The 14,606-nt window shown below is 50.5% G+C and overlaps 1 protein-coding gene across 1 annotated transcript in view; it reads left to right on the forward strand.

Annotated features, from left to right (window-relative positions):
* Window positions 1-4,414, forward strand: part of LOC135977541 (intelectin-like protein) — a 30,369-nt gene extending 25,955 nt beyond the window's left edge. The window contains exons 2-4 of the mRNA XM_065578805.1: window positions 286-451; window positions 2,103-2,206; window positions 4,091-4,414. Of these exons, the coding sequence (XP_065434877.1) occupies window positions 286-451; window positions 2,103-2,206; window positions 4,091-4,243 (423 nt within the window). The 3' untranslated portion in view covers window positions 4,244-4,414. The remainder of the gene's footprint in view (window positions 1-285; window positions 452-2,102; window positions 2,207-4,090) is intronic.
* Window positions 4,415-14,606: the final 10,192 nt, after the last annotated feature.

A 14,606-nucleotide genomic window follows, 5' to 3' on the forward strand; every position in this document is an offset into this window, starting at 1 on the left:
TGCCCGCATTGTGCTAGCCCCTAGGAGACCCCCCCCACAGACAAGGGCCCCACGGTGCTAGGTGCTGTACGGACCCAGAACAGAACAACAGTCCCTGTCCCAAAGAGGCTGAGATAAATCCACCCCAAATGGTACCTTGACATGCCAGATTTCTCTGCCCACTGCTGCGGTCACTGCTGTGTCCTAGGGCTGGCCTGTGTGGGCAGCGGCACTGACTGAACAAATCACCCAGCGAGCATGTGTCAGTGAAGCTGACTTGTCTGTGCTGGAGCTGCCCTGCCACAGGGACAGAAACTAACACTGGATTCTCACTGTGTTTGTGTCTCCCAGAAATACCCAGTGAAATACGGCACCGGCGTCTGCAAGACTGACAATGGCCCCGCCGTGCCCGTCATCTACGACTATGGCGATGCCCAGCAAACCGCCAACTATTACTCTCCAAACGGCCGAAGTAAGTCTGCAGTGAGCATGCGGGTTCTGCCTTTCCAGCCGCACAGATCAGCCCTGCCCAGGGCTTAAATTCTCACTCCTGGGGGAATTCTGTGCCAAAACATTAAAAATTCTGCACACAATATTTTAAAATTCTGCAAATGTTACTTGTCACGCCAGTTTCAATTATTTTGGTAATTTATTTCAAAATACCTGTCAGCAAGTCTGTCTGTAACAATACAGAAACACAAATATTTTCCCCCGGGAGTAGAGAGTTAAAGAAACCCCTATGACAACCCAGATCCTGCTTCTCTACCTCCTCTCTCCCAGAGCCCAACAGGGGGGACAGACAGTCACACCCCCTTCCTCCCAGAGCACAGCCGCAGCCCCCCCACAGACAATATACCCAAACCCCCTTCTCCCCACAGAGCCCAGCCATGGCCCCCTTTGCCCAGATACCCACACCCCTTCCCCGCAGAGCCCAGCTGCAGCGCCCCCCCCAGCCCAGGCACCCACCCACCCCCTCCTCCTCCTCAGAGCCCAGGGATCCAAAGGGAGACAGAGCCTATTGCTGGGGCCCGGGCAGGGCTTGCACAGAGTTTGCTGCGTGCTGCCTCCTTCCCTTCGCTGCTGGGAACCCTCTAGCTCTCTCCCTGCCCCCGGCAGTGTCTTCTATGTGTGAGCTGGGCTAGGCTGGGTCCAGCAGCCCCTACTGGTGGCCAGCAGCACTGCAGCCCATTTCTGTGAGGGAAAGGAAATTCTGTACAAAAAAACATTAATTTCTGCAAAATTCTGCATTGAGCAGTGCCACAGAATTCCTCCAGGAGTATTTCCCAGAGGCCCCCCCCATGTGCCCACCCCCAACATGGTGTAAGAGCTCCAGAGGTGTGTGAAAATATTCACCAGAGCTCTGCTCTAGACAGCTCCCTCTGAATTTAAGCCCTGGGCCTGTTCCAGTCTGGATAATCTTTGTTTAGAGCTGTGATACTCAGACCTCAGAGGTTCAGGAGTCAAATTAGTGATCAACATTACCCACAAGAGCCACAGGGGTGTGAATTAATTGTTTCATTTGCTATAGTACTACTCATATTTAAACAGTATGACAGGCAAAATATTTATATATTATTCTCACAGGAAATAAGTTAATAACCTATTGCCAGTTGATAACTTATCTGGTTAATAACATAGTAAAAGCATCCTGATTGGTTAATAACTTAGATTGGTTAATAATTAAATCAAACAGTGTTTCAATATCATGTGCTATAAAGAGCCGCAGGAGACACATTGAAGAGCCACTTGCGCTGGCAAGCTGCAGACTGCGTATCACTGATTTAGAGAAAGGGAAAACGATGAACTAAGAATGAGCAAATGGAAAATCCCCAGGAGAGAGCACGGTGTGTGTTTCCCACTTTAACATGCTACATGGCAACTGCACACAAACCAGCTCTTAGGAATTTAAAGATGCCCTGCAAGTGACAGAGCTGTGAACGGCCCGGCTGAGACTGGTAATTCCTGATCATCTCTGGGGCTGGAGTTCCTGATCCTTAGTCCCCCATCATTCCCAGTTCACACACAGGGACTTACTGAAGGAGCAGCTGAGATTGGACCACTGTTCCTTCTCTCTGCCTCTCCATGGCAAACAGTGGTCCTGACCTGCCCTTTTCTGTCACCAGATGAATTCGTCCCCGGCTACATCCAGTTCCGCGTGTTTAATACTGAGAAGGCGGCCATGGCTCTGTGTGCTGGGGTGAAAGTTACCGGCTGTAACACCGAGCATGTGAGTATCTGGTCAGAGTGGGGGTTAGCTGTGGAGCAAAGGCCAGCTGATCAGCCTTGGAGCTGCCTAGTGTCACTGTCAGAGCTGGCCGGATGCACAAGAACTGCTTTTAGCTCGGCACTGGCGCAGGGTGGGTTCAGTTTGTGCTCTCTGTGCCAGCAGGGACAGCTGTACACATGGAGGCCCAGGACAGGCCAAGGAGGTCGATGTTAAATCTCTCCTTTGGGGAGACTTGCTGGGAGGGAACAGCTCGCAGGAGCTCTGTTGTCAGAAGCTGCTGTGGGCACTTAGCACCACTGGGAAGTCTTCCAAGGTGTAATTTCTGCCACCAGGGGTCCTGCAGCCAATGCATCTGCCACGGGGAGCCGAGAGTGAATCAGACCTACTCACGGTCTGCTCCTGACCCAGAGAGGTCCATGGGGCTCTGAGTTGTAGCTATGGCCCTACCAAATTCATAGCCATGAAAAATGCATGATGGACTGTGAAAGCTGGTTTCCCGCTGTGAAATCTGGTCTTTTGTGTGCTTTTACCCTATACTATGCAGAGTTCCTGGGGAGACCAGCATGTCTCAAATTGGGGGTCCAGACCCAAAAAGCGAATTGCAGGAGTTCACAAGGTTATTTTATGCGGGTCCTGGTATTGCCACCCTTAAGTCTGTGCTGACTTCAGAGCTGGGAAGCTGGAAGGCAGCGGATATTGGCCGGGAGCCCAGCTCTGAAGGCAGCGCCCCACCAGCAGTAGCGCAGAAGTAAGGGTAGAAGTTCCGCAACGCCCCCTACAATAACCTTGTGACCCGCCCCCAACTCCTTTTTGGGTCAGGACCCCTACAATTACAACACTGTGAAATTTCAGATTTAAGAACCTGAAATTATGAAATTTACGATTTTTAAAATACTATGACCATGAAATTGACCATAATGAACCATGAATTTGGTAAGACCCTAGCTGTAGCATTTGTAATAATAATCCCTAGTTCTGGTATGGTGTTTTTCATCAAATCTTAAAGTGCTGTACAAAGGAGATCAGTATCATCACCCCCATTTTACAGAAGGGGAAACTGAGGCACAGAGAGGCAGAGCCAGGAATAAAACCCAGATCACCTGAGTCCCAGTCTAGTGCTGTATCCACTAGGCCACGCTGCCTCCACAGCTCAAGACTTGATTTCTGTTCTAGGGTGTGATACACACCAATGCAGCCCCTTCCCCAGCAGCCCCTTCTCTGGTGCCGTCACAGATCCACAGATTCAAAGGCCAGAAGGGCCAGTATGATGGATCTTGTAGTGTGACATCCTGCATAGCACATGCCAGAGAAGCTCCCGCAGGGATTCCTACATCAGGCTTTCTGGGCCCTGCCAACCTTTCTAGTGCAGGCCTCCCCGAAACTCCTATGGTAAGGGATAAATTGTGAGCACCTTAGGGCATGGGCCGTATTTATGTTCTGTGTCTGTACAGCACCTAGCACCAGAGGGCCTGCCCAGGACTGGGGCTCCGAAGCGGTACTGCAATGTAAATAATAAATAACTACAACAAAACCCAATGGCCTAAACTGGCCCCGCCCCTTGTACAGACGTTCACACCAGTGCAAAGGGAGTGGCAAACGCTGGCATCTGGGGGCCCATTGCACTGGAGTAAGTCAGGGCAGTGGAGGCTCTGGTCCCAAGAGTTAGGAAGGGATTTAAACCCTCATGCTTCAGGGCATTAGCTGACTTCTGACTGTGGGGGGTCAGGAGGTAACTTTCTCTGTGGGCAAATTATTCACCAAGTGGCCATTGCACGGTTTCTTGCACTTTCCTCTGAAGCAGCTGGCACTGGCCTGGAAACAGGAGAGCGGCTATATGGGCCCCTGCTCTGCTCCCATCTGGCAATTCCTCTGTTCTATCCTCAGCACTGCCTGGGTGGAGGAGGGTTCTTCCCAGAAGGGAACCCGCTTCAGTGCAGCGATTTTCCTGCCTTTGCCTGGGATGGCTATGGAACCCATCAGCAGTGGAGCGTATCCAAGGAGATGATTGAATCCGCAGTGCTGCTGTTCTACCGCTGAGTCCGGAAAGGCTGGCGTGACCCAGTGAAGGACGCTGCTTCGCTCCAGCGGGAGCTGCTCCCTGGGAGGAGTATTGTGGTCTCAGCTGTAGACATCTGTGATGCAAATAAAAAAAAGTGAAGTGCACTGGGGTCTCAGTGTGATTTACTCTCCTTGCAACCCAGAGAGGGCTGAGACATTCTCAGCACCAGTCAGGATCAGGGATTGCTTTCATTACGAACACCTGGCCCTTAGCTAGCGCTCTGGGTTCCTAGATCTGAAAGCACTTTGCCAAGGAGGGCAGCGCATTTTTTCCTATGTTACAGACGCGGGGAATAAGGCCCAGGAGGTGATGAAGTTGTCACAGCTCCTGAGTTAACTGCACCTCTGACCTCTTCATGTCTCCTTGAGGACCCTGTGGCGGTACGATGCTCACCTCCACGGCGCCTGCTGGTCATCCAGGGAATTAGCTTTTTTGAAAGTAGAATGAATTATATTGTAAAAGTAGAATGGATTAAATAAATGCTGTATGTACTTTTAAGCAGAAATAAGGAAAAGACGGTTACTCACCGTTGTAACTGTTGTTCTTCGAGATGTGTTGCTCATATCCATTCCATTAGGTGTGCGCGCGCCGCGTGCACGATCGTCGGAGAATTTTCTACCCTAGCAACACCGGCGGGTCGGCTGTGGAGCCCCCTAGAGTGGCGCCTTCATGGCGCTGAATATATTCCCCAGCCGACCCGGCGCCCCCTCAGTTCCTTCTTGCCGGCTACTCCGACAGTGGGGAAGGGGGGCGGGTTTGGAATGGATATGAGCAACACATCTCGAAGAACAACAGTTACAACGGTGAGTAACCGTCTTTTCTTCTTCGAGTGCTTGCTCATATCCATTCCATTAGGTGACTCCCAAGCCCAACTTAGGTGGTGGGGTCGGAGTGAGACATTGCTGTGTGCAAAACCGCTGATCCGAAGGCAGCATCGTCCCTGGACTGCTGCACTAGTGCATAGTGAGCTGTAAACGTGTGGACTGATGACCAAACCGCAGCTCTACAAATGTCCTGGATCGGAACTTGCGCCAGGAAAGCCGTCGAGGAAGCTTGGGCCCTCGTGGAGTGAGCGGTGAGGTGCGGTGCTGAGACACCTGCCAGGTCATAGCAAGTCCGGATGCAAGACGTAATCCAGGAGGATAGGCGTTGTGAGGAGACCGGTGAGCCTTTCTTTCGGTCGGCCACTGCAACGAAGAGTTGCGTCGTCTTTCTAAAGTGCCTTGTGCGGTCAATATAGAAGGCCAGGACCCTGCGTACGTCCAGAGAATGCAAACGTTGATCCTGGCGAGTAGCATGTGGTTTAGGATGAAAGACCGGGAGAAATATATCCTGGTTGATATGAAAAGGAGAAACCACCTTAGGGAGAAAGGCAGGATGCGGACGAAGCTGCACTTTATCCTTATGGAAAACCGTGTAAGGGGGCTCGGATGTAAGCGCCCTGAGTTCAGAAACGCGCCTTGCTGAGGTGATGGCTACGAGGAAGGCTGTCTTCCAGGATAGGTACAAAAGTGAGCAGGTGGCCAGTGGCTCGAATGGAGGACCTGTGAGCTTGGAGAGAACCAGGTTGAGGTCCCACGTCGGAACGGGCTGACGTTGCTGTGGGTACATCCGGTCTAAGCCCTTGAGGAATCTAACGACCATCGGGTTAGAGAATACCGAGGACGCGAGTTCCCCTGGGTGGAAGGCCGATATAGCGGCCAGGTGAACTCTAATTGAAGATATCGCCAACCCTTGCTGTTTTAGGGAGAGGAGATATTCCAATATGAGAGGAATAGGTGCCTGTAACGGGGACGTGGCTCGTTGTTCGCACCAACAGGAGAACTGCTTCCACTTGGCCAAGTATGTGGTCCGTGTTGAAGGCTTCCTACTGCTCAGCAGAATCTGTTGGACCGAGTGCGAGCATTGTTGCTCTGCCTGGGTGAACCATGGAGCAACCACGCCGTGAGGTGGAGTGATTGCAGGTCGGGGTGACGCAGCCGGCCGTGGTCCTGCGAGATGAGATCTGGACATAATGGAAGCGGGATCGGTGTCTGAACCGAGAGTTCCAACAGTGTGGTGTACCAATGTTGTCTCGGCCACGCTGGGGCGACCAGAATTACCTGTGCCTGGTCTCTGCGCAATTTGAGCAGTACCTTGTGGACCAGAGGAAACGGAGGGAAGGCATAAAACAGGTGGTCTTTCCAGGGAAGGAGAAACGCATCCGAGAGGGAGCCCGGAGCTCGACCTTGCAGGGAGCAGAAAACATGGCACTTCCTGTTGTCTCGAGATGCAAACAGGTCTACCTGGGGAAACCCCCACTTCTGGAAGACGGAATGTATGATGTCCGGCCGGATAGACCACTCGTGCGTTTGAAAGGACCTGCTGAGTCGGTCCGCTAAAGAAAACTGGATAGCGTATCCCCTCTCCACCGTGCGAAGGACCCAACGGTCCGAAGTTATAAGGGACCAAACACGGTGGAAGTGGGAGAGGCGATCCCGAAAGGAGGGGGCTGGATCCTGGGGGATGACTGGGGCGCCGTCCTCGACCGCACCTTCAAAAGTTCTGCCTGGGGCCTGCGAGTGGCCTTGCATACTGGGGGCCAAGACGGGGGTCCCACTTGGAGCTGGACTCGTACAGAGCTCCTTTCCGTTGTAAAAGGCTTTCCAAAGCCCCAGGAAAATCCTACCAAATTCGCAGAGGAATTTTTGTTAGTATGTGATGCCTGTGAACCCTCTGAGACAGACCTCCTGCAGCTGTGCAAGCTACTTGTAGCAGCCCCTAGTGAGCATGAAAAATGGCTCACAGCAGCAGATTGGCTCGCAGCTGACCGCCACTCTACTTTACCAGACACCGGTCCTAATGCTGAATACCGGAAAAGGTGTAAGGAGCGAGTTAAAAATCTATTTGAAGCCATCCCTCGGGTATGGAGTCCTAAAACCAACTGGACGGCCATAAACGGCTCTAAGCAACGACAGGGAGAAAACCCAGGTGACTGTCGCACCCGGCTAACTGACATTTTTCTGCAACATTCTGGTATACAGCAACCGGATAAAAATGGACAGGGCGCCCTGGCTAATGCGTTTGTTAATGGCCTCCTACCTGCTGTTGGCAATATGCTAAAGCAAATAAGTGTTGGGTGGGAGACCGAAACCATGGACAAATTGCAAACAGTGGCAGAGCACTGCCAACGCTCTGATAGGAAAGGAGGAACAATCAGCTCAACAGTTAATGGCCCTGCAAATACAGCATTATTCAGGGCAGGGCAAACAGTACCGGGGACGGGGAAAATACCAGGGACGGGGACGTGGTCGAGGGAGGGGCCGAGGAACTGGATTTTCGGGTTATGGGGATGTTTGTAATTACTGTAGGCAGCCCGGACATTGGAAGAACGACTGTCCGAGCTGGCCTGATAACTCTGTAAATAACCAGCTAGACCCCCTGCCGGCACAGCCAGTCAGTCCCCAGCCTTACTTTGTCCCACAGCAATGACGGGACGCCGGGGAACCTCGGGAAATTTTAGCTCCTTTACTACCTCTCACTCCCACGGGTGAGTGTGTGTTAACTATCAATGATTTGTCTCAACCCTTTCCTTGTTGATACGGGAGCTTCGCTCTCTGCAGTTCGTACTACTGACCTGCCTGTGGTTCCCGGTTCTGAAAAGACCGTGTCCGCTGTGGGCATTTTGGGAATCCCAACCCCTTATCCCCTTTCAAAACCTCTACCGGTCCAAGTTGGTCCTCTATCCGCAGATCATGCCTTCCTTCTCTCTGATTCCACTCTGGTAAACCTTTTGGGTCAGGATCTGTTATGTAAACTTGGCTGCACCATATACTGTTCCCCGGATGGGGTTTATTTACAAATCCCCCAGTCCTCTCTGAGTGATTCTGTAGCCTCCCTGCTGTCTGAAACTCCCTTTTCCACCCCGGTCCCTTGTTGCCCACTGGTCCCGTCCCTTGAACACCTAATTTCGCACGTCCCATCCTCTCTGTGGCCAACCCGTCCCTCTGAGGTGGGCCACCTAAATACTGACCCCGTCTGCATTACTGTTGACTCCTCCAAGCCTCTGCCTCGCCTGTCTCAATACCCTTTAAACCCTGAGGCAGAGGCTGGCATTGCTCCGGTCATGACCGCCCTGCGGGAGCAAGGCATTATTGTTCCCTGCTCCAGTCCCTGTAACACCCCTATCCCCCCAGTTCGAAAAGCTGATGGCAAATCATGGCGATTTGTTCAGGACCTTCGAGCCATTAATCGTATTGTCATACCCACCTTTCCTGTTGTCCCTAACCCAGGAATGATTCTGGCTTCTATCCCACCAGATGCTGCCTGACTACTCTAAGCCTTTTATCTTTTTCTGCCACGAACAATCTGGGTGTGGACTTGGAGTTCTCACTCAGGTGCACGGAGGCAAAAACCGCCCAGTGGCTTATTTCTCTGCCACTTTGGACCCTGTTGCCCAAGGCTTACCCCCCTGCCTGCGTGCTATGGCTGCCGCAGCGTGCCTAGTTGAAATGTCCGAATCCCTTGTCCTCCACTCTCCTCTTACCCTCATGGTCACTCACTCTGTGGAAACTCTGCTGTTACAACGTAACACAGGCCACCTCTCCTCCGCCTGCCTTACCAGGTATGAACTTTTACTGCTGTCTGCTTTGTATATCACCATAAAGCGTTGTTCTGAGTTAAACCCTGCCACTCTCCTTCCTTTGTCTGATGACGGTGATCCCCACCACTGCCTTGCAACTGTTTCTGCTGTCACCATTCCGCGCTCTGACATTTCTGATGTCCCTCTCCCTAACTCTGACCTTGTTTTGTTTACTGATGGTTCCTGTTTTCGAGACAACCAAGGTCGTCTCCTTGTAGGATACGCTGTAGTGTCACTCTCTGAAACTCTAGAAGCTGCGGCTTTACTTTCGGTAACGTCAGCGCAAGTTGCTGAATTAGTTGCCCACACCCGTGCCTGCTTTTTGGCGGAGGGATGCTCTGCCACCATTTACACTGACTCCCGCTACGCTTTTGGGGTTGTACATGACTTTGGCACCCTCTGGCAAGCTCGGGGTTTCCTTACCTCCCCGGTACCCCTATCCAAAATGGCCCCTACATCGCTGCTCTCCTGTATCCAGTGTTACTTCCATCTGCCCTAGCTATTGTTAAGTGCCCTGGCCACTCGATGGCGGATACTGATGTTGCTAAGGGTAACGCATTTGCTGACGCCTCTGCTAAACATGCTGCTGCCATAGAACCTTCCCCAGATGCGTTTCTAGGTTCCCTTTCTGTTTCTATACCACCGCCGTCCCTCACTAACCTCACCCTGCTCCAAGAATCTACCCAGAAGCCGAAAAAGACTCCTGGGTTGCCCAGGGTTGCTCTCTACATCCTGATTCCCTTTGGCGTTCGCCTACTGGCGCCTTTGTGGCCCCCTTTTCACTCTACCCGTCGCTGTCCGCCCTGCTACACATGTCGGAAAGGAGGGGATGGTCTCTGCTGTAACTAAGGCAGGATGGTGGGCCCCACATTTCAGCTCCTTTGCAGCCCGCCACTGTGCCGCCTGTACCACTTGCCAAAGCCACAATATTGGTAAACCTGTAAAATTGGCTCAGGGGTTTCGGGGCCTGCCCCAAACACCATTCTTGCATTGGCAACTTGATTTTGTACAAATGCCTAAGTGACAACAATATGAATTTATTTTGGTTATGGTATGTTTATTTTCTGGTTGGATCAAAGCCTTTCCTTGTCGAAAGGCACTGTCTGTTGCCAAATGTTTGTTAAATCATATTATGCCTGCCAAGGGAATTCCTGTCACTCTGTCCAGTGATGGGGGTACACATTTTACCGGACAACTTGTTCAACACCTGGATCGTGTATTACATATCACACACCTGTTGCACTGTCCCTACCACCCACAGAGCGCGGGTGCAGTTGAAAGACGAAATGGTGTACTTAAAAATAAGCTTGCTAAAATTTGTGACTCTACAGGGTTAAGCTGGCCAGCGGCTTTATCACTGGCCCTTATGGAAATGCGATCCACTCCATCCCAAAGGCATAAATTGAGTCCCTTTGAAATGGTGATGGGACGCCCTATGCAAGCTATGGCTACCATTACTCCAGTCCCAGACTTGAACGTGACTCACAGTACACTCCTTCAATATTGCAAGGGATTAATGCAAGCTCTAAGTCACTTCCATTCACGGGTTTGAGCCGCCTGGCCAACGGAACCCACCTCTGACGCTTGCCACAACCTCGAGCCAGGTGATTGGGTCTACGAACGGCACTATCATCGAAAACACACCTTGGAGCCCCGGTGGAAGGGTCCTCATCAGGTACTGCTTACTACCCAGACGGCTTTTAAACTATCTGGCATCGCAGCGTGGATACATGCTTCACAGTGTAAGAAGGCACCATCCCCAGCGAACCAATCATCACCTCAGAACCACGCAGGGTCAATTTTGATTCCAGAAGAAGATGTAGAGGAACAGCCTGCAATACCGTACAATCTACGCTCTCGTAAGGGTTGCCAGAAGCAGACGACGACCTAAAGCAAGGCGCAAGAAGAAGCAGTAGCGAGCCTAGCACCTGCTCCCTGGTGAATGTAAAACCGTGACTGCGGTTCCCTCAGTTGAGGTTGTCAGAATCAGCAGGGCCTTGCCGCCAACATGCGCCTCTGGTGGCGCCTGTTCCTTGGCTGCTGGTGTCTTAAGGTCTGGGGAGTCCACAATGACAATTCTTCTATCCAGCAGCAAGTGTGGATAGCTCAGCCCCTTAATATTTCTAATTGCCGGGTCTGCAGCCACATCCCAGCCCACTCTGAAGCTGGTGTTCCTGTCCTGGCAATCCCACTCAATTCCCCAGACCTCACTGGAAGACCTCGTCCGTTTAACAAAACATGGAACAGCAATGACCCTTGGGAAGCAGTGGGAATAAATGTATCTAAATGGATAAGTGTGGTGGAGGGAAAAGGTCATTGGTGTTGGGTATGTAATGGGACAGGGTTGGATCTGGGAAAAAGCCGTTGCCTTCGGCATATTGTGGCCAATGGTGTATGGGATTATTTGACCAAAACTAAAGAGTGACGGGCCGGGTATGGGGATATGAATTTTTTCTCGACCTGGGATCAAACAGAAAAATCAATCTCATGTTCCCCCTACAATAACCTTAGTGAAAACAATACAGTCTTTCAATGCCATGCAAATAACACCACTCCTCATAAGGAGAATTACACTGTGCCCTTTGGAGGATATTACTCCTCCATTGCAGGCACCTATGTGACAAATGGGTGCAACCGACCCTTCCCGGCCTTAATAGGCCATCATAGGGTTTGTGGGACCAAAGCTTATACTGCGTTACGAGCTAACTGGTCAGGTATCTGTTATCCCGCCCGACTCTTCCCAGAACACTGAGATCCACAAAACTCCCCTTTGACTGCTGCTTGCCCCTGTAGGTTCCTAAACTAATTCAGTGCCGAATCATGTGCAGAGGGAGTACCCTAGGTACCTACATTTCTGCCTGTGTGCATGTGCTGTGCTGCTTCACCACAGGCGCCCAGACGCCATCTCCTGTCTATGCTCCAGGTTGATCCACAAACCAGGGAAGACAGGCATTTGTCCACCTAAATTGCATGCTGGGCCTGATCAGGTAGGCATGTCCAGAGGCTGCTTACTGGATTGGGCCCATTAGGTGAGTTAACACAACAGTTGCAGGTGGTGGAGGGAACCTTCCTTTATACTCTGTAGCTTAGTGGTTATGGGATGTGGGAGATCCCCAGTTCAAGTCCCTCCTCTGCCTCATAAGGAGAAGGAATTTTAACAGGGATCTACATCACTCAGGTGAGTGTTCTAATCACTAAGCTATAGTGTCATTTAACTTTGTCTAGCCCAATTAATATATAATTATTTAATTTAAGTTCAAAAACTTCAATAGAAGAGACTGAGGGAGCCCCATATCAGGATATTCCAAACCATAGTGATTAGGGTTCTCACCTCAGATGTGGCAGATCCCTGTTCAAATACCTACTTCCTCTCAGATGGGTGGGGGGTTGTCTTCCACATCTTGGGTGAGTACTCTAACCACTAGGCTAAAGATTATAAGAGAGCTGTCTCTGTCCCTCGTTCTCCTCCCCCCCCCCAGCTGTTTTGTGTAAACTCATCTAAAAGTCCTGATCCAGCTGGTGGCATCTGAGCACACCTGTCAAATCAGGCTCATTCACTGCTTACGTGGCCTAATGCCTTTCTTACCTCAGTTCATGGATCTCTAGCAGAGATAGGTGCTGAACTCTGAGAGAAGCGTGGGACTTAGGATACGCCCCTGTTGTCTGCATCTCCTGCTGGCTGGCTTAGGTGGCTCCTAGCATGCTGGCTTTGTGGATTGCATTCAAAGGTGCCTATCGCTTTGCCTAGTGGCCTAAAAGTTAGGTGTTGTGACACTGATCATCCTATGCCTAAGTCCCTTTTGTATATATTAGCCTAGGTACCTAAATACCTCTGAGGATCTGGGCTAAACACATTTCGATGTTGGTGAGAGATAGCTGGCTGACTTGATATTTTATGGACCTAGTGCTGCAACCCTTACTCAGATCTGAATTGTACTTACGCTTGTGGGCCTGTGCGATGGGGTTTCCACCCCACACAAGGCCTGGAGATGAAGATTAGGCCAATTAGGCCTTAACATTTCCTGGCTTTCCTCCATGTGCAACCTATAGGTAAATTGGCATAACTTACCCCTTCACGCCTTGTTTGGGGATGAACACTGCATCACAGCCTGCTTGCATGAATCTGCACCACTCAGGAGTAAAAGATGCAAAACCCAGAGCTTTTGTTTGAAAGGCTATTTATCAAAATCTTACATCTCACTATGTGGTTTACTTATGCCAGTGTTTTGTCTCTCATTCTGCACAGACTCAGCAATATTTCCCGCTCTGATGTGCAGTGGATCTCCATAGCATGACGGGGGAGGGATAGCTCAGTAGTTTGAGCATTGGTCCTGCTTTGAGGAGGGGGTTGGACTAGATGACCTCCTGAGGTCCCGTCCAACTCTGATATCTATGATTCTGCATGCAAAACATCAACTGCCATCCAAGGGAGTTCCACTTGTGGAATGAATGCAGGTCCATAGCAATTGGGATCAATAGTGATTCAGACTGTTGGAGAGTTGGTTTGTAAAGCACGTTGGGAACCTCTGGTATGAAAAGCAACAAAGAGTCCGGTGGCACCTTATAGACTAGAGGGCTTCCAGATCACCGCCGAACTGTATTATGTTCGTGGGGGTGGTGGGGCAAAAAGAGTGTCCCCAAGATAGGACAGACTTCTGCCGGATTGAGTGTGTCACTGGATAAGTTGACGATATTGCTGGGTGAGTTAGGGGTACCACTATTCTATCGTGGCCCCATGTGGCAGGTAGGATTTTAGACAGCTTGCGGTCCTTTTTCCTTTGTAGAAAGGTGAAGTGTGTAATGTACATCTCCTGTCTTATGTTAGTAAAGTCTGTTTGTGTGGAGGGCTGGTTATTTATGAAAGTCCCCAGGTTGGAGACCTCTTTTTTGATGTTTTCCTGTTTGCTGTATAGGATGCTGATCAGGTGATTCCTCAGTTTCTTTGATAGTGAAATTTCCAAAGGCAGATATAAATATGATACCCGCACGAGGAAATAAGGAAACAAATCAACAGAGTCAGACGTGTACCCAGAAGCCTCCTGCTGCAAGACAAGCCCAAGAAAGAAGCCAACAGAACTCCACTGACCATCACCGACAGTCCCCAGCTTAAACCTCTCCAACGCATAATCATGATCTACAACCCATCCTGGACAATGATTCCTCACTTTCACAGACCTTGGAAGGCAGCCCAGTCGTTGCCCACAGACAACTCACCAACCTTAAGCATATTATTGGCTGTAGCTTCTGAAAGTTCCTAAGGAAGATGGCATCCACCTGAAATAAGAGAAATGGAAATAGAATATTAGACACAGCTGAACAATCCCCATTTTACCTCTCCCATTTGCTTTTATTGTCCATGTTAATATACCCTCAACTTCACCAGCCAGCTGGATCTACATGACTCTTCAAAAGGATAAAATACAGAGCCGCTTCCCCACAGTGAATCAGAAGAAGCAAGCAAAGTACTGTGGGTAGAGAACAGTAGACTCCAGCATATCCCAAAGTGTTTAGTAGAGCGAATGACACTGATTTGCATGTCTAGCTAATCTGTATTGTTCTGGGGAAGGTTGCAGGAGACAATGCCAAGGAACTGTGGAAAACTAGATCCTGTTCCCAATCTCATAAGCATGAATAATTAGAGTCGCTGCTAATGATTGTGTTTGACAATAGAGAGGAACAAGGCAAGGGCAGGAGAACTAGTGACTCCAGGCCTTAACAGT

The sequence above is a fragment of the Chrysemys picta genome, unplaced genomic scaffold, assembly GCF_011386835.1.
Source record: "Chrysemys picta bellii isolate R12L10 unplaced genomic scaffold, ASM1138683v2 scaf3, whole genome shotgun sequence".
Classification (NCBI taxonomy): Eukaryota; Metazoa; Chordata; order Testudines; family Emydidae; genus Chrysemys; species Chrysemys picta.